This window comes from Capra hircus, chromosome 6, assembly GCF_001704415.2.
Source record: "Capra hircus breed San Clemente chromosome 6, ASM170441v1, whole genome shotgun sequence".
In the NCBI taxonomy this organism is placed as follows: domain Eukaryota; kingdom Metazoa; phylum Chordata; class Mammalia; order Artiodactyla; family Bovidae; genus Capra; species Capra hircus.
This window is the reverse complement of record NC_030813.1, coordinates 26,717,817-26,743,997: the sequence shown is the minus strand read 5'-3', so window position 1 is coordinate 26,743,997 and position 26,181 is coordinate 26,717,817. Positions and strand designations below refer to the sequence as shown.

At 38.2% G+C, this 26,181-nt stretch overlaps 1 protein-coding gene across 5 annotated transcripts in view; it reads left to right on the top strand.

Annotated features, from left to right (window-relative positions):
• RAP1GDS1 (Rap1 GTPase-GDP dissociation stimulator 1) overlaps window positions 1–26,181 on the top strand; it is a 156,253-nt gene that overhangs the window by 19,342 nt on the left and 110,730 nt on the right. For 3 of the 5 annotated variants that reach the window (XM_005681399.3, XM_005681398.3, XM_018049296.1), the window contains exon 2: window positions 22,699–22,809. In XM_005681399.3, coding sequence (XP_005681456.1) covers window positions 22,699–22,809 — 111 coding nt within the window. The remainder of the gene's footprint in view (window positions 1–22,698; window positions 22,810–26,181) is intronic. The other 2 variants (XM_005681400.3, XM_005681397.3) reach the window with 1 other exon arrangement.

Sequence of the window (26,181 nt, the reverse complement as noted above, 5' to 3'; positions counted from 1 at the left end):
GCTGGAAGCCCAAGAGTTTCTTAACCATGGCTGGAAATCCAGATGCTATAAAAGAAAATTAGGAAAAAATATATAAACAATTTTAGTGGAATAGAGATAGATTTGGAGAAACAAAGTTAAATTGATTACAGACCAAAAGTTAATGTTTGTACTGTACAATAACAGCAAGACTGACAAGCCTATTTGAACACTAGGTGACGGATGTGAATAAGCATTTTCAGTTCAGTTCAGTTCAGTCATTCAGTTGTGTCTGACTCTTTGCAACCCCATGAATCGCAGCACACCAGGCCTCCCTGTCCATCACCAACTCCTGGAGTTTACCCAAACCCATGTCCATTGAGTCGGTGATGCTATCCAACCATCTCATCCTCTGTCGTCCCCTTCTCCTTCTGCCTTCATCTTTCCCAGCATCAGGGTCTTTTCCAATGAGTCAGCTCTTCGTATCAGGTGGCCAGAGTATTGGAGTTTCACCTTCAACATCAGTCCTTCCAGTGAAAACCCAGGACTGGATCTCCTTGCAATCCAAGGGACTCTCAAGAGTGTTCTCTAACAACACAGTTCAAAAGTGTCAATTCTTCGGTGCTCAGCTTTCTTTATAGTCCAACTCTCACATCCATGACCACTGGAAAAAGCATAACCTTGATGAGACAGACCTTTGTTGGCAAAATAATGTCTCTGTTTTTTAATATGCTGTCTAGGTTGGTCATAACTTTCTTTCCAAGGAGTAAGCATCTTTTAATTTCATGGCTGTAGTCACCATCTGCCCAGAAAAATAAAGTCTGACACTGTTTCCACTGTTTCCCCATCTATTTCCCATGACGTGATGGGACCAGACGCCATGATCTTAGTTTTCTTAGTGTTGAGCTTTAAACCAACATTTTTACTCTCCTCTTTAACTTTCATCAAGAGGCTCTTTAGTTCTTCTTCACTTTCTGCCATAAGGGTAGTGTCATTTGCATATCTGAGGTTATTGATATTTCTCCCAGCAATCTTGATTCCAGCTTGTGTTTCTTCCAGCCCAGCGTTCCTCATGATGTACTCTGCATATAAGTTAAATAAGCAGGGTGATAATATACAGCCTTGACATACTCCTTTTCCTATTTGGAACCAGTCTGTTGTTCCATGTCTAGTTCTAACTGTTGCTTCCTGACCTGCATACAGGTTTCTCAAAAGGCAGGTCAGGTGGTCTGGTATTCTCATCTCTTTCAGAATTTTTCACTGTTCATTATGATCCACACAGTCAAAGGCTTTGGCATAGTCAATAAAGCAGAAATAGATGTTTTTCTGGAACTCTCTTGCTTTTTCGATGATGCAGCGGATGTTGGCAATTTGATCTCTGGTTCCTCTGCCTTTTCTGAAACCAGCTGGAACATCTGGAAGTTCATTGTTCACGTATTGCTGAAGCCTGGCTTGGAGAATTTTGAGCGTTACTTTACTAGCATGTGAGATGAGTGTAATTGTGTGGTAGTTTGAGCATTCTTTGGCATTGCCTTTCTTTGGGATTGGAATGAAAACTGACGTTTTCCAGTCCTGTGGCCTCTGCTGAGTGTTCCAAATTTGCTGGCATATTGAGTGCATCACTTTCACAGCATCATCTTTCAGGATTTGAAATAGCTCAACTGGAATTCCATCACCTCCACTAGCTTTGTTCGTAGTGATGCTTCCTAAGGCCCACTTGACTTCACATTCCAAGATATCTGGCTCTAGATGAGTGATCACACCATCAGTAAGCATTTTACAGAAAAGCAATTCAGTGGCCAACAAACATGAAAAGGTGCTGACATTTATAGTGGTTGAAGTGAAGTGAAAGTCTGTCAGCTATATAGTCCATGGAATTCTCCAGGTCAGAATACTGGAGTGGGTGGCCATTCTCTTTTCCAGGGGATCTTCCCAACCCAGGGATCGAACCCAGGTCTCCTGCATTGCAGGTGGATTCTTTACCAGCTCAGCTGCAAACAAAGCCCAAGAATACTGGAGGGAATAACGTATCCTGTCTCCAGGGGATCTTCCCAACCCAGGAATCGAACCAGGGTCTCCTGCATTGCAGGCGAATTCTTTACCAACTGAGCCATCAGGGAAGCCCTTATAATGGTTAAATTAATACAAATTAAAATAGCAACTACATGTTAACTCTAAAGCCATCAGACCATCAAGAAATAGATACCAATATTTATTGTTCGCCAGGTTACTGGAAAAAGAATGCTATTAACGCATAGCTGTAAGAAAAGTGAGATCTTTCATCCTTTTTGGACAGCTGTTTGCAGCATTTAGATTCTTTACTGTCTGAGCTATCAGGGCAGCCCCATTTTAAATGAAAATACCAGAAATTCCATCCTGAGAGGCTATCCCATAAAACCAAAAGTACTTTGTATATGTCCAGTGATGCTTATTGCATTAGTGGCACCAGTGACCAAACTGAAACACAGCAGAAGAAAGTGAAAACGTATACAGGAATGACTGACTAAATTGTGCTCTGTGTCTGTAATGTGAGGTATGGCAGTTAGTTAAACACATGAGTTAGAACTATCCAGATTGGCTTAGAGTAATTCATGAGTTATTGAGTGAGAAAACCAAGATGCAAAAAAGTGTGTGTAGTATAATTCCATTTTAGTGAACAAAGCTCCCCAAATTTATTGTATATATCTGTACATGATTCTGTAAATGTTGTTAAAAAAATGAAAGGTTAAAAAACTTAGGTTATTGACATGTAAATAGAGAGGTTGATATGGGGGCAAGGAAGACCAGGCAAAAAAGGAGATGATATTATCGCATTTATGCATTTTGATTGTATATGGTGTGTATATAAAACATTAAATAACATTGAAAAAGCCAATTGAAAATAGTTCATTTGATGGGTCACATCTGGTGGGTGCCTTTAAATTCTGTGCAGCAGTTGTTCACTGAGTGCTTACTGTCTGAGAGAGAGCATGGTGGGTGTAATGAGTAGGACGACGTTGACAGTTGTTAATTATTATATCAACAGTCATCAACAGCGGTTGATTGTTTAATGGGTGCTAGGGCCTATTGTAAGAGCATTATACATAACTTCATTTAATCCTCACAACACTCTGGTGAGTGTTGTTATTATTATATTATACTATATATTATATTATTGTATTATTATAATATAATAATAACACTCATCAGAGTGTTGCAAGGATTAAATGTGGTTATGCATAATGCTCTTACAATAAGCCCTGGCACACATTATATTATTGTTATTATCCCTGGAGGAGGGCATGGCAACCCACTCCGGTATTCTTGCCTGTAGAAACTCCATGGACAGAGGAGGCTGGCGGGCTACAGTCCATGGGGGTCGCAAAGATTGTCAGACAGGACTAAGTGACTAAGCACAGCACATTATTATTATGTGTTACTTATTATTGTCATCTACATTTTATATATGAGAAAACAAAGAAAATAAGAAGCTTGTGTAGTTTGTACAATTTAAGTGGTGGAACTAAGATTTGAACCCAGATGAACTGACTCCAGAGGCTATTGATCATTAAAATATGCTGTCCTCTTTGTCCATGAGTTGCTTGTTATGGTGGAACAGTGACAATATAGAAAACAGTGGACTCAGTGCCATCATTGAGGTTATGAACAAACTATGGGAGCCTAGAAAAGGAAGGGCTTGATCTGATTGCAAGAATATAGAATATCTCACAGCAGAATTGAATATTAGTTGACTCTGCGGAGTAAGTATAAGTAGTCATTCTGTAGATGGAGGATGCACAGAAAGGCATTTTTAGACAGGGAGAATTTAATAAGCACAGTTATAAAAATGGGTGTATGCCTGCAAAAAAGCTGGTAATGTGGTGGGACTGACATATATAATGTTGCATGATAAAGATAAGAGATAAGGGCATAATATTAGTTCAGGCTCTTGGCTTTGATGTAAGGAATTCTGAACTTTAGGCAATTATTAATGACTGAATACTTTTGAAAGAATAGTGATATGCTTTGAGAAGATCATATTTCTGAGGTCTTTAGCCAGGTGAATAGAAATTGAGAAGTTTGACCCAGGTTTCATGAAACTCAGAAACAATCTTAACATACTCATTTTAGTGTTAGTAAGAAAGTTACAGAATCTAAGATTTATTTGTAAAGAAGAAGGGATAATAAGCAGAGGGAACTTAAGTCCTCCATTGGCTTTTGAGTTTTCAACTAGCAGAAATGGATTAAAAGAAAGAAGGAAGCAAATGTATTTTAAAGGTTTTTTATTTCCTCAAACATAGTATAATTTAATGGAAGACACAATAGACTAATTTGTTAAAAGGTTCTGGGTTTTAGACTTCGCTCAGGACTTAATCTATAAAGATACATTAAGCAAAATAATAATCTACAATTTACAAAAGCTGAAAATACTGTGAAATTTAACACACTACTTTCCATTGTCACACTAGTAAAAAACAATGATCTCTTCCTACTTTACTAGACAAGCTTATAAAATACTTTAATTTTGTCAGAGAGTAAACTCTTTAGATAAGTGAAATAAAATATTCAAGAGAGATTGTTATTATTTCCATCTCCCTAAGCCACTTGCTGGATCATGGAAAAAGCAAGAGAGTTCCAGAAAAACATCTATTTCTGCTTTATTGACTATGCCAAAGCCTTTGACTGTGTGAATCACAATAAACTGTGGAAAATTCTGAAAGAGATGGGAATACCAGACCACCTGACCTGCCTCTTGAGAAATCTGTATGCAGGTCAGGAAGCAACAGTTAGAACTGGACATGGAACAACAGACTGGTTCCAAATAGGAAAAGGAGTAGGTTAAGGCTGTATATTGTCACCCTGCTTATTTAACTTATATGCAGAGTACATCATGAGAAACTCTGGGCTGGAAGAAGCACAAGCTGGAATCAAGCTTGCTGAGAGAAATATCAATAACCTCAGATATGCAGATGATGCCACCCTTATGGCAGAAAGTGAGGAGGAAGTAAAAGCCTCTTGATGAAAGTGAAAGAGGAGAGAAAAAGTTGGCTTAAAGCTCAACACTCAGAAAACGAAGATCATGGCATCTGGTCCCATCACTTCATGGCAAATAGATGGGGAAACAGTAGAAACAGTGTCAGACTTTATTTTTTTGGGCTCCAAAATCACTGCAGATAGTGATTGCAGCCATGAAATTAAAAGACGCTAATTCCTTAGAAGGAAAGTTATGACCAACCTAAGTAGCATATTCACTTTCACTTTTCACTTTCATGCATTGGAGAAGGAAATGGCAACCCACTCCAGTGTTCTTGCCTGGAGAATCCCAGGGTCAGGGGAGCCTGATGGGCTGCCATCTATGGGGTCTCACAGAGTTGGACACAACTGAAGTGACTTAGCAGCAGCAGCAGCAGATAGCATATTCAAAAGCAGAGATATTACTTTGCCAACAAAGGTCCTTCTAGCCAGGACTATGATTTTTCCAGTGGTCATGTATGGGTGTGAGAGTTGGACTGTGAAGAAAGCTGAGTGCCGAAGAATTGATGCTTTTGAACTCTGGTGTTGGAGAAGACTCTTGAGAGTTCCTTGGACTGCTAGGAGATCCAACCAGTCCATTCTAAAGGAGGTCAGTCCTGGGTGTTCATTGAAGGACTGATGCTGAAGCTGAAACTCCAATATTTTGGCCCCCTCTTGAGAAGAGTTGACTCATTGAAAAAGACCCTGACGCTGGGAGGGATTAGGGGCAGGAGAAGAAGGAGACGACAGAGGATGAGATGGCTGTATGGCATCACCAACTCGATGGACATGAGTTTGAATAAACTCCGGGAGTTGGTGATGGACAGGGAGGCCTGGCGTGCTGCAATTTATGGGGTTGCAAAGAGTCAGACATGACTGAGCAACTGAACTGAAGCCACTTGCCCTAAAGTGACTTAATGACATTCATTTTGAGATGAATATGAAATTCTTCCAGGCATGCATTGGCTATATTCTAGGTGCTTCAGAAGCTTGTTAGTAGAAAAAAAAATTTTTATTTGGTGCAATAATGATATGGTAAAGCCTTGCTACTTCATATGTACATGAAGATAATATTCTCTTCAGTCTCAAGAAATACTTAATCTCTCTCATAAGAGTGTTGCTATTACTAAGAGACTGTATATTTAGAAAAAGTTGAGTGGAACTTGAATTTGGGGCATAAACAAATAGATCTTGAACTTTCACAAACTCGGTTAGTAGCATTCGTTATCAATAGTCCAAAGAGATAAATACCTATCTGTCAATCAGTCTGTCCATCCATCCACTACTATATAGTAAGACGATAGAATTAACATTTAAAAATATACACTATATCTTTATTTACATCCAGTGACCTTGAAGCTAAAGGTATTATTTCTAGATAACCTCTGTATAGAAGATAAACTCTTAAAATTATGCTACCGTGAATAGCACTAAGAATCTCAGGATTTACATTTGGAATCTAAAAAAGTGATACTGTCAGTTTGGTTTATTTCTCTCACCTAGTTCTTGTCTGCTCATAACAAAGATTTAGAATCACTGGAGAACTTGTAGCTCAAACAGACAGGATTTTATTAAGCAGGTAGTATTCTTAACGACAAACCAGTTACAGCTCAAGCAGGCAGCAGACTCCTGAGACAGAGGAGCAGGCAGACCCCTAAAGAAGCACACGGAGCCTTCTTGGCTTCTCTTTTTGCCCTTTCTGTTTCCTCTGCCTGGAGTAGGATTGGTTATGCCCAGTGCAAAATAGGGGAGGGTACCAGTGTTGGCCTGATTGGCTATGCCCAGCAGCAATCAGGCTTTCTTGCCTGCGGTTCTCACTCTGGTCCTCCACTTCCCCTTTCATGTTGTGTTTTTTATTTTTATTTTTTTTACCCTCTGCATGATTCTACCGTCTTGGACTCCTTTTTCTTTACTGACTACCTGACATTGCCAAGGAACTTATTTACAAGACAGAAATAGACTCAGACACACAGAAAACAAGCTTGCATATACTAAAGGGGAAAGAGGAAGAAGAATAAATCAGGGATTTGGGATTGACAGATGCACACTACTATATATAAAACATTAAAACTTACTGTATAGCACAGGGAACTGTATTCAATATCTTCTAATAACCTATAATGGAAAAGAATCTGAAAAACGCTGTAAATATCTATACATACACACATTATTTTTCATATATATAGATATCTCTGAATCACTTTATTATACACCTGAAACATTGTAAATCAACTATTCAGTTTAGTTCAGTTGCTCAGTCGTGCCCGACTCTCTGTGACCCCATGAATCACAGCACACCAGGCCTCCCTGTCCATCACCGTCTCCCGAAGTTCACTCAAACTCACGTCCATCAAGTCGGTGATGCCATCCAGCCATCTCATCTTCTGTCATCTCCTTCTCCTCCTGTCCCCAATCCCTCCCAGCATCAGACTCTTTTGCAGTGAGTCACCTCTTCGCATGAACTGGCCAAAGTATTGGAGTTTCAGCTTTCGCATCATTCCTTCCAAAGAACACGCAGGATTGATCTCCTTTAGAATGGACTGGTTGGATTTCCTTGCAGTCCACGGGACTCTCAAGAGTCTTCTCCAACACCACAGTTCAGAAGCATCAATTCTTCAGCACTCAGCCTTCTTCACAGTCCAACTCTCACATCCATACATGACTACTTGAAAAACCATAGCCTTGACTAAATGGACCTTAGTCGGCAAAGTAATGTCTCTGCTTTTGAATATGCATCTAGGTTGGTCATAACTTTCCTTCCAAGGAGTAAGCGTCTTTTAATTTCATGGCTGCAATCACTATCTGCAGTGATTTTGGAGCTCCCCAAAATAAAGTCTGACACTATTTCCACTGTTTCCCCATCTATTTCCCATGAAGTGATGGGACCAGATGCCATGATTTTTGTTTTCTGAATGTTGAGCTTTCAGCCAACTTTTTCACTTTCCTCTTTCACTTTCATCAAGAGGCTCTTTAGTTCCTCTTCACTTTCTGCCATAAGGGGGATGTCATTTGCATATCTGAAGTTATTGCTATTTCTCCCGGCAGTCTTGATTCCAGCTTGTGCTTCTTGCAGCCCAGCGTTCCTCATGATGTACTCTGCATATAAGTTAAATAAGCAGGGTGACAGTATACAGCCTTGACCTACTCCTTTTCCTATTTGGAACCAGTCTGTTGTTTCATGTCCAGTTCTAACTGTTGCTTCCTGACTTGCATATAGGTCTCTCAAGAGGCAGGTCAGGTGGTCTGGTATTCCCATCTCTTTCAGAATTTTCCACAGTTTATTGTGATTCACATAGTCAAAGGCTTTGGCATAGTCAATAAAGCAGAAATAGATGTTTTTCTGGAACCCTCTTGCTTTTTCCATGATCCAGCGGATGTTGGCATTTTGATCTCTGGTTCCTCTGCCTTTTGTAAAACCAGCTTGAGCATCTGGAAGTTCATTGTTCACGTATTGCTGAAGCCTGGCTTGGAGAATTTTGAGCATTACTTTACTAGCGTGCGAGATGAGTGCAATTGTGTGGTTGTTTGAGCATTCTTTGGCATTGCCTTTCTTTGGGATTGGAATGAAAACTGACGTTTTCCAGTCCTGTGGCCTCTGCTGAGTGTTCCAAATTTGCTGGCATATTGAGTGCATCACTTTCACAGCATCATCTTTCAGGATTTGAAATAGCTCAACTGGAATTCCATCACCTCCACTAGCTTTGTTCGTAGTGATGCTTTCTAAGGCCCACTTGGGTTCACATTCCAGGATGTCTGGCTCTAGGTGAGTGATCACACCATCATGATTATCTGGGTTGTGAAGATCTTTTTTGCACAGTACTTCTGTGTATTCTTATAAACAGTGGTGGTTTTTCTCTTGTAAGAAAAAAGAATTTCAGGACTTCTTATCCTAATATGACACTGTCTCATTTTGAGACTAGCTATTTTGCACAGTATATTCTTTGATAGTGATTATCTTAAGCACTTCTGTAGTCCAGTTATTTAACAATATCCCCACATTTCTCGTCATTTTTTTTTTTTTAGATATTAAGAAGAGGAAAACTGATAGCTGTAAAATTTTAGGTCTTACTAAAACCCTTACATTGCAACACACACATAAAGACCAGTAAATTGACTTTCTATCTGATAAAGGCAAATTAGAGCATAAAGCCTTTGGTGCCTAATGGTATATAGGATTAGAAGAAAAAAGACTGGACGAGGTTGTTTTAAAGGTTGTAGCAGGGAGTATAGGTGCGGTCATGTCTTTATGTCTTAATATCTTTAACAAGGGCTTCTAAGAGGAAACACCTGAAATGAGAGCTAGCTTGCTGATCATGGGTAACAAAAGTTACAGTCATATTTTATCCGAATATAACAAGGCCTAAAAAGTGGCATTTTCTTACATTGATAGGTAGATAGCTGGATAAAGGAAGTTATCTGTTCAGCTGGGTAAAGGAAGGAAGGACAGAAAGAGAGGCAGCGTAACATTTCATGTATTTATTTTTTTAATAACTTTTTTGAAGTATAGTTGATTTACTATATTATGTTAGTTTCAGGTGTACAGAAAAGTGATTAAGCTATACACATATGCATATATCTATATACTTTTTCTATTTTTTTATTATAGTTTGTTACAAGATATTGAATATAGTTTCTTATGCTATACAGTTAATCCTTGTTGTTTATATGTAGTAGTGTGAGTCTGTTAATTTCATACTCCCAATTTATACCTCCCTGCCACTTTGGTAACCATGTTTGTTTTCCGTGTCTGTGAGTCTGTTTTTCTTCTGTAAATAAGTTCATTTGTACTAATTTTTAGGTTCCATATATTTAGTGATATCATATAATATTTGTCTTCCTCTAGATTCCACATATAAGTGATAGCATATAATATTTGTCTTCCCCTAGATTCCGTGTATAAGAGCATATAATATTTGTCTTTGTCTGATTTCACTTAGTATGATAATCTCTAGGTCCATCCATTGTTGGAAATGGCAGAACATTTTCTTTTAATGGCTGATTAACATTCCATTGTGGGCTTCCCTGATAGCTCAGTGGTAAAGAATCCACCTGCCAATGCAGGAAACGCAGATTTGATCCTTGGGTTGGAAAGATCCCCTGGAGGAAGAAATGGCAGCCCACTCCAGTATTCTTGCCTGGAAAATCCCATGGACAGGGGAGCCTGAGGGGCTACTGTCCATGGGGTTGCAAGAGTCAGACCTGACTTAGCGACTAGATATGTATATATATTTTTTCCATTCTTATGTAGATATAGATATAGTTATATAGATTTGATCCTTGGGTTGGAAAGATCCCCTGGAGGAGGAAATGGCAGCCCACTCCAGTATTCTTGCCTGGAAAATCCCATGAACAGGGGAGCCTGAGGGACTACTGCCCATGGGGTTGCAAGAGTCAGACATGACTTAGTGACTATATATGTATATATATTTTTTCCATTCTTATCTAGATATAATATAGTTATATAGATATATATACATACTTTTTTAGATTCTGTTGCCTCATAGGTCATTACCACATGATCCAGGAATCCCACTCCTAGGCGTATATCTGGAAAAGATGAAGGCTCTAATTTAAAAAGATATATGTGCTGAGTGGGATTGCTGAATCATGTGGTAACCATTGTATTCTGATTTGCACTTCTCTAATAATTAGCATTGTTTAGCATCTTTTCATATGTCTGTTATGTCTGTTGGCTGTCTGTATGTTTTTGGAGACATGTCTGTTTAAGACATGTCCTGCCCCTCTTTTGATTGGATTATTTGGGTATTTTTGTTGCTGATCAGCATACCATTCTAATTCTCTGGTGAACATGTCTGTTATCCAGACAGAGAAGAGGACTCTGGGCAAAGCCAAGGTCACACTAACATTAATGGGCAGGTAGAGATTAAGAAGACCAAGAACAAATGTTCAGAGACACTGGTGTTTTGAAGTAAGAGGAGGAGAAAGAGGCTTGTTGCAAGGATATTAAATAAGAGAGTCAAGAAAGTCCATTGGATTTGTCAAGATATTATTTAAGACTTTTGCCAGACTAATTTTAGTTTTAGAGAACTTCCTTAGATTGTGGTTTTAAGAGTGATTGAGTGGTTAAGAAGTAGGAGACACAGAATTAATGACCAAAGTCAGTTTTCCTTTAACTCTTTGAAGATGTCATATTTTCTTCCATAAGATAAGCTAGACCATATGCTGTCATATAAGAAATTATTCTTTTAAGAAAATAAATTCATTTTAGTTGTTAATACTGCTTAATACTAGAACTTCACATGAAAATTAGCCTGCTCTACTTACTGCCCCTGCCCTCCCCACCAGCCAAGAGCTTAGAAATTTTCTGTTAGAACATGCCCTCCCCCACCAGCCAGAAGCTTAGAAGTTTTCTATTAGAACAGTTACAGTGCCTTAAATCTTGGTGGTGGTTTAGTTGCTAAATTATGTCTGACTCGTTGTGACCCCATGAACTATAGCCCACCAGGCTTCTCTGTGCGTGGGATTCTCCAGGCAAGAATAATGGAGTGGGTTGCCATTTCCTTCTCCAGGGGATCTTCCTGACCCAGGGATCAAAACAGGGTCCTTTGCGTTGAGGGCAGATTCTTTACCGACTGAGCCACCGTGGAAGCCCGTCTTAAATCATTAGGAAATGTAAAATACAGAAATATGGATGTATGCACAAAAATTCAGATGGTACGGATTCACTGCTGAGATGTACTGTCATAGTTTGAGGGAGTCCAAAAATAATACCCTCTGTTGGCAACCCACACCAGTCTTCTTCCCTAGAGAATCCCACGGACTTAGGAGTCTGGCGGGCTATGGTCTGTGGGGTTGCAAAGAGTTGGACACGACTGAAGCAACTTAGCATAGCATCCCTTCCCAAGTTCAGAATCATTGGCGATATCAGCAGATGAATTCTCTGGTGGAATTCAAAATAACTGCTTTAAAATTGATAAAGTCTAGAGTGAAGGACAGGGCTTATTTGCATAGTCACAAAGTAACAGCTAATACTTCAGAGCTGACTTAGATATGTTTACTAATAAGCTTGTTACTGGTGCAGCTGAACAGCCAAAGAGAGGGAGAAACAGCATTCTTGCCCCTTCTGCTAAAAGATCAGGAACCCAGAAGGGGCTGAGCTATGCATACCTAGTTCTTCTCTTTCACCTTGTTAGTGAAATAAATCATTCCTCTCCTGGGTAATGGAGGTGGCAGATGCCAAGTGAGGAGGCAGAAGTGTCATTGAAATAGAAATTCCTAGTAAGGAAGCTTGAGACGAGTGGAAAAGGGGTTACTGTGGCATTTTATTTCCCAGTATGCTCTTTTAATGACGTATAATTTACGCAAACTAAAATGCACAGATTTTAAGCATACAGTTTGAGCTTTGACAAATGTACATACTTACGTAATCGCTATTCCCATCAAGATATCAACATTCTAACACTTTTTAAACAGATTCACGATAAGAGTTTTTTAAGTAGTAGCCTCTTAATTCATTGAAAATGCTCAAGTCCAGTTCAGTTCAGTCGCTCAGTTGTGTCTGACTCTGCGATCCCATGAATCGCAGCACGCCAGGCCTCCCTGTCCATCACCAACTCCCGGAGTTTACTCAAACTCATGTCCATCGAGTCGGTGATGCCATCCAGCCATCTCATCCTCTGTCATCCCCTTCTCCTCCTGCCCCCAATCCCTCCCAGCATCAGACTCTTTTCCAATGAGTAAACTCTTCGCATGAAGTGGCCAAGGTATTGGAGTCTCAGCTTTAGCATCAGCCCTTCAATGAACACCCAGTACTGATCTCCTTCAGAATGTACTGGTTGGATCTCCTTCCAGTCCAAGGGACTCTCAAGAGTCTTCTCCAGCACCCCAGTTCAAAAGCATCAATTCTTCAGCGCTCAGCTTTCTTCACAGTCCAACTCTCACATCCATCCATACATGACTACTGGAAAAACCATAGCCTTGACTAGACGGACCTTTAAATGCTTGAAAGCTATATTAAATTTGTAATAATTCTGTTGACAACTTTGACTGTCTCTGGATGAAGAATTTAGTGAACTTTTCCTCAAGAAATCTCACATCATTACATAAATAATTATTTCTATGGAGAGACTGAATGGTGTTTTTTAATTGAGTAGAAATCTTTTAAAAATGTTTGTAGTTTTTAGTTATATATTTTATATCCTCAAGTACTTAAATTGGCTTCATTAATATCTTTCTATATTAAAATATAACATCCTGATTTATATTTCTGATAATATGGAATGCATATTTAACAGGTAACATTTATTGAATACCTTCCCTTCCCTGTTGGTGTGCTTTGGCTCATAAGTGGGTGTTACAGAGGATGGTAACTAGACAGTTTTCTGCAAGTAAGGAATGCGTTCCTTTATGCACTGAGTAAATTTAACAAATATTGACTGGCTGCCTTTTTGTGCCAAGTAATAGGTAGAGTGCAATGACTGTAGCTGACAAGGTGCCCCATACAATATAGTGGAGGAGCAGCTGTGAAGGCTGGATGCAGTAATAGAAAATGACCCTGGAGGGTTGAGGAAGAGAAGATTCAGACAAGCACGGATGGTCTCTGGGGTGGTGACAGTTAGGCTGAGACTTGCTGAGAAGGGGATGTCAAGCAGGGAGCACTGGGGATGGAATCAAGGAAAAGAAAGAAGTAAAACAGGTCCAGATGTCTATACACATAGTACTAAATAAGTCTTACCTACTTTTATTACTTGTTGACTAATAGTTTTGATGGATTATTATAATTTGACTAACAGGGTATCTTGTTTTCTCCTCAGTGTTGTGGTAAATATTTGTTACTTTTAGTAATATCAACTTAGATATTATATCTTTTTCATACTTTGTTTCAGAAAAATCAACCTACTTACTAAGATTGAACAAGTGTATCTGAGATATGATTCCCTATGACTTCTTTTTAGTTAACAGAAGACATACATATGAACATAGTTTCCTTTTCCTTTAGGGGAAAGAATCAATTTCTTAAGGTATTTGAGCTCTCTTAAGAAAATAAGTATTAACAGTGGTTGTGAATGATACGCTGAAATTTTTAATAAAGTTTATTTAGGATTATTAGGTTAGCCACAAGTTGTATGAGGCATCACTGGAGCATGTTAGTATTATATAACATAAATTTTTAAATTTACTTTTTCCTGGGTTAGCATGGAAAATAAATGACCACTTATTTTATAATTGTTGTTCTTTAGTCAGCTAGTAACGTCTGACTGTTTGCGAGCCCGTGGACTGCAGCATGCCAGGCTTCCCTGTCTTCCCTGAGTTTGCTCAGAGTCGTGTCTACTGAATCGATGATGCCATCTAACTATCTCATCATCTGCTGCCCCCTTCTCCTCCTGCCCTCAATCTTTTCCAGCATCAGGGTCTTTTCCAATGAGACTGCTGTTCACATCTGATGGCCAAAGTATTGGAGCTTCAGTGTCAGCATCAGTCCTTCCAATGAGTATTCAAGGTTGATTTCTTTTAGCATTGACTGGTGTGATTTCCTTGTAGTCCAAGGGACTCTCAAGAGCACAGTTTGAAAATATCAATTCTCAGGCACTCAGCCTTCGTGGTCCAACTCTCACATCCATACATGACTACTAGAAAAACCATAGCTTTGACTATATGGACCTTTGTTGGTAAGGTGATAGCTCTGCTTTTAATATTCTGTCTAGGTTTGTTATAGCTTTTCTTCCACGAAGCAAAGGTCTTTTAATTTCATGGCTACAGTCACCTTTTGCAGTGATTTTGGAGCCCAAGAAAATAAAGTCTGTCATATTTTACATTTTTTCCCCATCTGTTTGCTATGAAGTATGAAGTGATGGGACCAGATGCCATGATCTTCGTTTTTTTAATGTTGAATTTTAAGCCAGCTTCTTCACTTTCCTCCTTCACCTTCATCAAGAGGCTCTTTAGTTCTTCTTAGCTTTCTGCCATAGGGTGGTATCATCTGCATATCTGAGGTTGTTTATATTTCTCCCAGCAATCTTGATTCCAGCTTGTGCTCATGCAACCCGGCATTTCGCATGATGTGCTGTGCATATAAGTTAAATAAGCAGGTTTGACAATATACAGCCTTGATGTTCTCCTTTTTCAAATTTGAACCAGTCCATTGTTCCATGTCCAGTTCTAACTGTTGCTTCTTGACCAGCATACAGATTTCTCAGGAGGCAGGTAAGGTAATCTAGTATTCCTATCTCTTTAAGAATTTTCCCCAGTTTGCTGTGATCCATACAGACAAAGGCTTTCTTGTAGTTAATGAAGCAGAAGTAGATGTTTTTCTGAAATTTCTCTAGTTTTTTCTATGATCCAGCAGATGTTGGCAATTTGATCTCCAGTTCCTCTGTCTTTTCTAAATCCAGCTTATATATCTCGAAGTTCTCCGTTCATGTACTGTTGAAGCTTAGCTTGGAGAATTTTGAGCATGACTTTCTGGCATGTGAATTGAGTGCAGTTGTGTATTTGCACATTCTTTGGCATTGCCCTTCCTTGGGATTGGAATGAAAACTGACCTTTTCCAGTCCTGTGGCCACTGCTGAGTTTTCCAAATTTGCTGACATATTGAACGCAGCACTTTAACAGCATCATCTTTTAGGATTTGAAATAGCTCAACTGGAATTCCATCACCTCCACTAGCTTTGTTCATAGTGATGCTTCCTAAGGCCCACTTGACTTCACATTCCAGGATGTCTGACTGTAGGTGAGTGACCACACCATTGTGGTTGTCCAGGTCATCAAGACCTTTTTTGTATGGTTCTTCTGTGTATTCTTGCCACCTCTTCTTAATATCTTCTGCTTCTGTTAGGTCCATACCATTTCTGTCCTTTATTGTGCCCGTGTTTGCTTGAAATGTTCCCTTGGTGTCTCTAATTTTCTTGAAGAGATCACTAGTCTTTCCCATTCCGTTGTTTTCCTCTTTCTTTGCACTGATCACTGAGGAAGGCTTTCTTATCACTCCTTGCTGTTCTTTGGAACTCTGCATTCAGATGGGCATGTCTTTCCTTTTCTCCTTTGCCTTTCATGTGTCTTCTTTTCTCAGCTATTTGTAAGGCCTCCTCAGACAACCATTTTGCCTTTTTGCACTTCTTTTTCTTAGGGATGGTTTTGATCACCACCTCCTAGTGCTAGGAACCTTCGTGCATAGTTCTTCAGGCACCCTGTCTGTCAAATCTAATCCCTTGAATATATTTGTGACTTCCACTGGATAATCATGAGGGATTTGATTAGGTCATACTTGAGTGGCATAGTGGTTTCCCTTCTTTCTTCTGTTTAAGTCTGAATTTTGCAGTAAGTCCATTAAAGTTTATACCTTATTTGAGGCAGGGTGCTCAGGGCTGGTGCACTGGGATGACCCTGAGGGATGGGATGGGGAGGGAGATGGGAGGGAGGGTCAGGATGGGGAACACATGTACACACATGGCTGCTTCATGTGAATGTATGGCAAAACCACCACAATATTGTAAAGTAGTCAGCCTCCAATTAAAATAAAAAAGAAAGAAAGAAAGAAAAAGTTTATACCTTATTTGAAGTAAGAGAATGCCTGAGTTCATGATCTGAGCCACAGTCAGCCCCTGGTCTTGTTTTTGCTGACTGTATAGAGTTTCTCCATCTTCAGCTGAGAAGGATATAATCAGTCTGATTTTGGTATTGACCATTTGGTGATGTCCATGTGTAGAGTACAGCATGGAAGAGTGTGTTTGCTATGACCAGTGCATTCTCTTGGCAAAACTGTTAGCCTTTGCCCCTCTTCATTTTGTACTCCAAGGTTAAATTTGCCAGTTACTCCAGGTACCTCTTGACTTCCTGCTTTTGCATTCCAGTCCCCTGTGATGAGGCTTCTCTTGTGAGTCAGACGGTAAAGAATCTGCCTGCAATGCAAGAGACCTGAGTTTGATCGCTGGGTCAGGAAGATCCCCTGGAGAAGGGAATGGCAACCCAGTCCAGTATTCTTGCCTAGAAAATCCCATGGACTGAGAAGCCTGGCGGGCTACAGTCCATAGGGTCACAAAGAGTCAGACACAACTAAGTGACTGACACCCCTGTGAAGAAAAGAACCTTTTTTTGGTGTTGGTTCTAGAAGGTCTTGTAGGTCTTAATAGAACTGTTCAGCTTCAGCTTCTTCAGCATTAGTGGTTGGGGTTTAGACTTGGATTCCTGTGATATTGAGTGGTTTGCTTTGTAAACGAACCAAGATCATAAGCTGACAATGTACAAAATTCTGTTAAAATTTATACCTTACTTTGAAGTACAAAAATATGTGAAATTCAAATACTAGAGCAGCAGTCTCAGGGGTCTTTGGTATCTTATTAGGGTGTCTGTGAGGTCAAAACTATTTGCAAGTATCAAGACTTTTTTTTCCTCTTTTTCACTGTGTTGACAGTTGCATTCACAGTGTTCTAAAAGTGATTGGAGTTGAAAACCGCTGGTGCTTCAGTGTGTGCCAATCAGTAGTAGCAGCAAACTGCAATAATTAGTAGTTATTATATTCTTTATTATCATATACTTGAGGTTGAAAAAAATGCCAATTTCACTTAAGAATGTCCATGATGTGGGCTTCCCTGGTGGCCCAGTAGTTAAAACTTTGCCTTCCAATGTATCAGGTATGGGTTCAGTTCCTGATCTGGGAGCTAAGATCTCCCATGGCTCAGGGTCAAAAAAATAAAAAAGAAGAAAACAAAACACAAAACAGAACCAGTGTTGTAACAAATTCAGTGTCAATTTTTAGCATGTTCCACATCAAAAAAGAAAAAAGACCATGTTTTTAAAACTTTCAACCTTTTCATACACATTTTGAAAGTATACTGTGATAAAATGGGAAGTACACATGAAACGCTTGCATTGCATTGTAAACTGATAGTTATCTCTAAGTGAAGCAGTCGTGCACTCTTTGAGTTGTGAGCTGAGTGAGATACTTTTTTTCCATGGAATAGCTTTTTTTTTTTTTTTTAAAGAACTGAGAGATAAACTGGCTTTTCATATTTGGCAGATATTTTCTCACAAATGAATGAGGTTAATTTGTCACTGAAGAAAAAAATTGACAGTATCTGTTCCTAGTGATGAAATTAAGAGTTTTTAAGAGAAAATTGGAACTTTGGAAAACTTGTATCACTTTCAGCTTGATAGCTTCCTAATACCTAGTATTTAAAAAAGACTAGTGATGATATTAACAAATATGATATCCTGAAATAGTACAATGAAATGTGTCGATATTTGGAAGATATACATGTCTCCATGACTTAATTTTTTAAATGATCAATTCATCGATGATAAATATATTGCATGTATAAAAGCTTCAAAGTGCAAAAGAGCAATGGATTTTCATGTAACTAGGCGGTGCTCATTTGTATTGTTTCAGATTTCCCATGGCAACTAATGTTTAAAAAAATACTGCTCATTAAGTTTTGGTATGGTATCAAATAATGCCCACCATTATCTGAAGCCTATATGCAGGTCAGGAAGCAACAGTTAGAACTGGACATGGAACAACAGACTGGTTGCAAATAGGAAAAGGAGTATGTCAAGGCTGTATATTGTCACCCTGCTTATTTAACTTATATGCAGAGTACATCATGAGGAACGCTGGGCTGGAAGAAACACAAGCTGGAATCAAGATTGCCGGGAGAAATATCAGTAACCTCAGATATGCAGATGACGCTACCCTTATGACAAAGTGAAGAGGAACTAAAAAGAGCCTCTTGATGAAAGGGAAAAAGAAGAGTGGAAATGTTGGCTGAAAGCTCAACATTCAGAAAATGAAGATCATGGCATTTGGTCCCATCACTTCATGGGAAATGGATGGGGAAACAGTGTCAGACTTTATTTTTGGGGGCTCCAAAAGCACTGCAGATGGTGACTGCAGCCATGAAATTAAAAGACGCTTACTCCTTGGAAGGAAAGTTATGACCAACCTAGATAGCATATTCAAAAACAGAGACATTACTTTGCTAACAAAGGTCTGTCTAGTCAAGGCTATGGTTTTTCCAGTGGTCATGTATGGATGTGAGAATTGGACTGTGAAGAAAGCTGAGTGCCAAAGAATTGATGCTTTTGATCTGTGGCGTTGGAGAAAACTCTTGAGAGTTCCTTGGACTGCAAGAAGATCCAACCAGTCCATCCTAAAGGAGAACAGTCCTGGGTGTTCATTGGAAAGACTGATGCTGAAGCTGAAACTGCAATACTTTGGCCGCTTCCTGCGAAGAGTTGACTCATTGGAAAAGACCCTGATGCTGGGAGGGATTGGGGGCAGGAGGAGAAGGGGCCGACAGAGGATGAGATGGCTGGATGGTATCACCAACTCAATGCACATGAGTTTGGGTGAACTCCAGGAGTTGGTGATGGACAGGGAGGCCTGGCGTGCTGCGATTCATGGGGTCACAAAGAGTTAGACACAACTGAGCGACTGAACTGAATTTATTATCTGAAGAGGCAGTGAAAATATTCTCCTGTTTCTCAACTGTGTATATGTGTGAGGCTGAGTTTTTTTCATCTACTCAATCAAAACAACAAATTATAAAAGACTGAGTACAGAAGCAGATGTGAGAATCCAGGTATCTTCTATAGGGCAGACATTATAGAGACTTGTGAAAATGTAGAGCAATGCTGCTCTTCAGTAATTTTTCTCAGTTTTGAAGTATTTTTCATTAAAAATATAATTATGTTAATAGTTCTATATTAGTTTTAAATGAATTACTAAAGTCAGTCTTTAAAGTCTCATTTTTAATTTTTAGTCTGTTAAATATCAATGTAAATTTAAAAAGAGCTCTTTTGTACATGATGCTATACACAGAAAATCCTAAAGACACCACCAGAAACTCTCACACCTTATCAATGAATTTGGTAAAGTTGCAGAATACAAAAGTATTGTACAGAAATTTGTTGTGTTTCTGTACACTAACAATGAACTATCAGAAAGAGAAGTTATGATGATAATCCCATTTACTATTGCATCGAAAAGAATAAAATACGTAGGAATAAACCAACTTGAGGAGTAAAAGACCTGTACTTGGAAAACTGTGAGACATTGATGAAGGAAATTGAGATTTTACAAGCAGGTGAAGATATACAATATTCTTGGGTTGAAAGAATTACTATTGTTAAAATGACCATACTACCCAACGTAATCTACAGATGCAATTCTTGTCAAAATACCAATGGCATTTTTCACAGAACTAAGACAAATAATTTAATAATTTGTGTGGAAGCACAAAAGACCCTGAAAAGCCAAAACTATCCTGAGAAAGAAGACCAGCGCTGAAGGAATTACACATCTTTACTTCAGACTATACTACAAAGCTGCAGTCATCAAAACAGTATGGTGCTGGCACAGGCAGCACCATAGATAAAGGAAAGAGAATAGAAAGCTCAGAAATAAACTGACACATTTATGGTCAATTAGTATACAACAAAGGAAGTGAGACCATACAGTGGAGAAAAGATGGTGTCTTCAATAAGTAGTGCTGGGAAAACTGGATCGCTACATGGAAAAGAATGAAGTTAGAACATTTTCTAATACCATATGCAAAGCTAGACTCCAAATGGATTAGAAATTATAAAATTCCTAGAGGAAAATATAGACAGAACACTTTTTGATATAAATTGTAGCAGTAGTTTTTTGGATCAGTCTCCTAAAGCAAAGGAAATAAATAAAAGCAAAAATAAATGGGACCTAGGTAAACTTGAAAACATTTGTGCATCAAAGGAAAGCATCAGCAAAACGAAAAGCCTACTGAATGGGAGAAAATATTTACTAATACTATGACCAATGAGGAGTTAATATTCCTAAATATATAAGTAGCTCATACAGCTGAAAATCAGAAAAAAAAAAACAAACCAAAAACCGGATTGAAAAATGGACAAAAGACCTGAACAGATATTTTCCAGAGACATCCAGATGGCTATTAGGCATATTAAAAAATGTTCAACATCATTAATCATCAGTAAAATATGTCAGAACCACAATGAGCTACCACCTAACACCTGACAGAATGGCTCTCATTAAAAAGACCACAAGTAACACATGTTGGTGAGGATGTGAAGAAAAAGGAATCCTTGAATACTGTTAGGAGGAATGTAAATTGGTGCAACCACTGGAAAACACCATGGAGATTTCTCTAAAAATAGAACTTCCATATGAGCCTGTAATTCCACTCCTGGGTGTACATATCAAAACACTAATTCAAAATGATACATTCATCCCAGTGTTCATAGCAGCCCCTCTCCCCTTCCTTCTCCACACTGGTTACCACTACTTTGTTCTCTGTATCAGTGAGTCTGTTTCTTTTTCGCTGTATTTACTAGTTTGCTGAATTTTTTAGATTCTACATATAAATGATATCACACTTTGTTTGTCGCAGTATTCCAGTATAAAAAAGAAGGAAATTCTGCCATTTGCAACAAGGTGGGTAGACCTAGAGAGTATTAAGCTAAGTGAAATAAGTCAGACAAATACTGTATGATATCATTTATATGTGAAATTTAAGAAATACAACAAACTAGTAAATACAGCAAAAAAGAAACAGACTCACTGATACATAGAATAAAGCATGGGCAATGAAAGGGTAAAGGATTGAGTAGTACAAACTGATGTAGAGCATAAGCTACAAGCGTATATTGTACAATATAGGGAATATAGCAAGTATTTTATAATAACTATAAGTGGATTATAACCTTAAAAAATAGTGAATCACTGTATTCTACACCTGTTATTTATATAACATTGTACGTCAATATACTTTAATAAAAATTTAATAACTCCTTGGCATCCTAAATAATTTTTAATATGTAAAAAATTTTTAACAATCTATGGTCTGGAGAAATCCATATTTAATTTAGGAGAAGAGCAGTGTTTTAAAGGGCTTCCCAGGCGGCTCAGTGGTAAAGAACCTGCCTGTCAATGCAGTAGACGTGGCTTCAGTCTTTGGGTCTGGAAGATCCCCTGGAGGAGGAAATGGCAATCCACTCCAGTATTCTTGCCTGGGAAATCCCATGTACAGAGGAGTCTGGAGGGCTACAGCAGTGCATGGGGTCGCAAAAAGTCAGACTTGATTTAGTGACTGAGCATGCAAACTGCTGTAAAATCCAAAATGTACACATTTTGACTTAATGCAGTACTTTGAAGTGTTTAAGTGGCAGTTTTAAAAAGCTTTATATTATTGAGCATCTCCGTAGACAGGGGCTTCTGTTCATGGAATTCTCCAGGCAAGGATACTGGAGTGGGTAGCCATTCCCTTCCTTCTCCAGGGGATCTTCCCTATCCTTGGGTCTCCCGCACTGCAGGCAGATTATTTACCATCTGAGCCATCAGGGAAGCCCATAATAATAAATAGACTTTATTATTTTAAGTCAAATTATTTTGAAAATTTTCTAAAGCTTCATTTTCATTTTATATATTTGAAATGCAACAGAGGAAGCCAAAAAAATGTAATCCATTATTACTTGCAAAGCTTATGTAAGTTTTTGTGGACTTTCTGTTTTTTTCAGTTAACCATAGCTGGTTCGTGAACAATAAATAAGGCATAAGAATGCTGAAAAGATGTTCTGTGACTATGGAATATTCTTGGTATCATACAGATACAGTGACTATTTTATATGAGTTAAATGTATAAAATTTTATTAAAAAATGAGTAGTTGTATAGTCCATTGCCATTTTGGAATGTATATGAAAATTAATTCACCATAATGGGAGCCTTTTGCCTCTTTGTACTGTTTATCGTGTAACATGATGGTTAGTGAGGTTTCTGATTTCTTTTTTTCTCTAAGCAGATAATCTCAGTGATACCTTGAAGAAGCTGAAGATAACAGCTGCTGACAGAACTGATGATAGTTTAGAAGGATGCTTGGATTGTCTACTTCAAGCTTTGACGCAAAATAGTAAGTTGATTTTTTTAGGTGGCGGGGGGCGGTGCCCTGGTCACTCAGACTGTAGAGTCTGCCTGCAGTGCAGGAGACCTGGTTTGATCCCTGGGTTGGGAAGATCCCCTGGAGATGGAAATGGCACCCCACTCCAGTATTCTTGCCTGAAAATCCCATGGATGGAGGAGCCTGGCAGGCTACAGTCCATGGGATCGCAAAGAGTCAGACACGACTGAGCGACTTCACTTTACACTTTAGTAAGTTTTTTTTATGTTTACTCAAATGCCAAACAAACAAAAAAAAATCAAGTCGGCAGTCTTTCAGAAATTCATATATAGTTTAGGAAATAACTTGCATTCACATTGTTTGAATTCTTTTGAATCCTGTGTTTGAATACTGATGTTGTTTTCCTTGTTCCACACTCCTACCTACCTCCCCACCCCCAGGATACTGAAAGCCAAGTTGATAGGCAGAAGAAAGGAGAAATTGATTGGTAGTGGTGACATTAATACCAATCCCAGAGAGAGGCAGTTCTTAACAGACATGCACCAAGAGTTGTTTTTCTTCTTAACACCTACATTTGTGCTTTAAAAAAAAGACTGTGTTAACATGTGGAGAGGAGAAGCAGAGAGGAAGCTTATGAAAAAAGGAAGAAACAGAGAGGGCGCTTAAAACCCTTAACATTTTTTTATGATAGCTTTTTAATCATTTTACTTTAAAATAATGTATGCATAGATTTAATTGCAAAGAGTCATCCAAAAATCCCTTAAAATTGAGGTAACTCCTGATCTTTAGTTGTGTGGTAAATAATACTAGAGATAAAAATTACACAGCTCTTCACTGACTAATTCATTGTATTGTTGCATTTGAGCCGTCATACTTCCAGTCATTAATTTCTGTATTATCACAGTGAGTAGATAGGTACAGAATAATTTTCATTTGTTCTCTTAATTCTGCTTGGCTGTACTTTGGTTTGTGCTTTACTTGTTTTTAATTATGCCTTTATTTTACCCTGAGAGTAATTATGTAGCTGACAAATAATTCAGGAGGGAAGTTATATACTGTATTGTTAAAGTTAAATTTGAAGCACTCTGAGATGTATGCTTTTTTTTTCTATAGTAAACTGTGATAAGAAAATTAAAATAATTGATTGCAGTGGTCTTCATGAAAAAGTACATTTTAAAGCTGGCTTTTATAATTCTATTTCAGTAGCTGTTTGCTTTTGAGATTGCAGTTTTGTCAAGCTGTTTGATCTTAGAGATATCACAGAAGGGGTTTAAACAAGGTGTTCAATGAGACCATCTGGATAAAGGGCACAATGGGAATGCAAAGGAACAATAAAAAGGGACTTCCGTGGTGGTCCAGAGGTTGTCTTTGCTTCCAATGCAGGCAGTTTGGGTTCCATTCTGGTTTGGGAGCTAAGATCCCACATGACAAAGGGCCAAAAAACAAAACGCAAGCAGTTTTGTAACACATTCAATAAAGACTTTAACAATAGTCCAAATCAAAAAAAAATTTAAAAAAAGAGAGAAGAGAATGTGTAAGGCTTTGTTCACCGTTGTAGTAGATATATGTGGCTATTTAAATTTAATAGTTAAATTTAATAAAAGATTAAGGGTTTTTACTCTTAACTTTTCAGTAACCCTGTTTGGTTGGTGACTTCCTTATTGGGGATCATAGATGTAAACTATTTACACAATGACAAAAGATTCTTATGGATAGTGGTGGTCTTAAGATGAGAGAAAACCACAGGATGACCTGATTTTTACGCATGCCTATATAGGTCGATTTACATAATATGTAATTAGTCTACATAAATTGAGTATCTCAAGTTCATTTTTTTTTTTAAGCCTTGCTTTTTTATAACTTCTTTTGTTTTAAATGGCCCAGTTTTTTCTTTATGTTAGAAACATGCAGTATTTCCCAAATGGACCATTCATTCAGAACCTGAAGGGTGGGGATTCCATGTCCTTGATAAGACATTGAGGGGCACTCAGTGCTCTCCTGGAAAGACTGAAACCCAGAGAAAGTTGATGAAGAGAAGTGAAAAAAGGAAGCAAAATTTTATAGTGTTTTAAAGAACAGATTCAGGAAATACTGACACGTGTGTATGGTGTTGGATTAAATTTCAGACCCATTGCTGAGTTATTTGTTAGCCCCATTTATTGAAAATGGTCTTGAAATTGTATTTCATAAAATGTTAAGGACAGATAGTTCCACAATGGTAAGGAAAACAACAAACTGCCAATTTAATCATTGACTCTTCAGGAAGGGAACAAAAGGGATATGTCTTCTGAAGAATCTGTAACAAAATTCATAATTGTCTTCACATCTGAGACTGTTGACACAAAATAATTTGATGTAGGAAGAGGTAGTTCCTGCAGATGTCCTGTCTTTAACTTCCGAATGATATGTATCACTGATTGAGTGTCCACTGTGTACTACTTAGCACTAGACTTCAAACTTAATCTGTTGTCTGATCTTTCCAATAGACCCATGATGAGGTATTATATACATTACCATTTAAAAGGTAGGGAAACAGTCCCTGTAAGTTTACTTGCCTTGTTCTGGCAGAATCTAGAGTTTGAATTGTAACTCTTGGTTTACAAAATTTAAATAACTACATTCTGAGTATAGTGCAGCTTTTTTCTGAGTTTATAGAATGTGAAAGTGTTTTCAGAAGCTAGATTTTACTATGGTTTTAAATTTTTGCTTTTTTAAAAAAAGTGGTTTCAAATTATTAGTACAGAGGAAGGAGATTTATAAACCCATGAGCTGTATATTTTTAGATATTTATTGATGTGTTTTATAAAATTAACATCTAGCTTTTAAGCAAGAAAAAATTTTAAAATATCAACGAGATGTTTATTTTATACAGTTGTTCTTACTTCTCTGAATAAAGTGCTTGATCCATTGCTACTTCTGTGCTCTTAAAGGTAAAATTATAAAGCATGTAACTGAGAATCTATTCTGGCTTTTTTACACAGAGAAGTTCTAGTTTCATAATTCTTCCTTTAGTGTCAGGTATTCTAACTAAAAATATCAGTGTTTGCATTAGTATTGCACCTGATCAAGAAAGAATGATTTCTCTATCTGTACAAGATAGTAATGTGGGTAATGGAAATCTAAAAGTTTTATTTTATTATTTACTAACCTGTCATTAAAAAGCAGAGATATTACTTTGCCAACAAAGGTCCGTCTAGTCAAGGCTATGGTTTTTCCCGTGGTCATGTATGGATGTGAGAGTTGGACTGTGAAGAAAGCTGAGCACCAAAGAATTGATGCTTTGGAACTGTGGTTTTGGAGAAGACTCTTGAGAGTCCCTTGGACTGCAAGGAGATCCAACCAGTCCATCCCAAAGGAGACCAGTCCTGTGTGTTCATTGGAAGG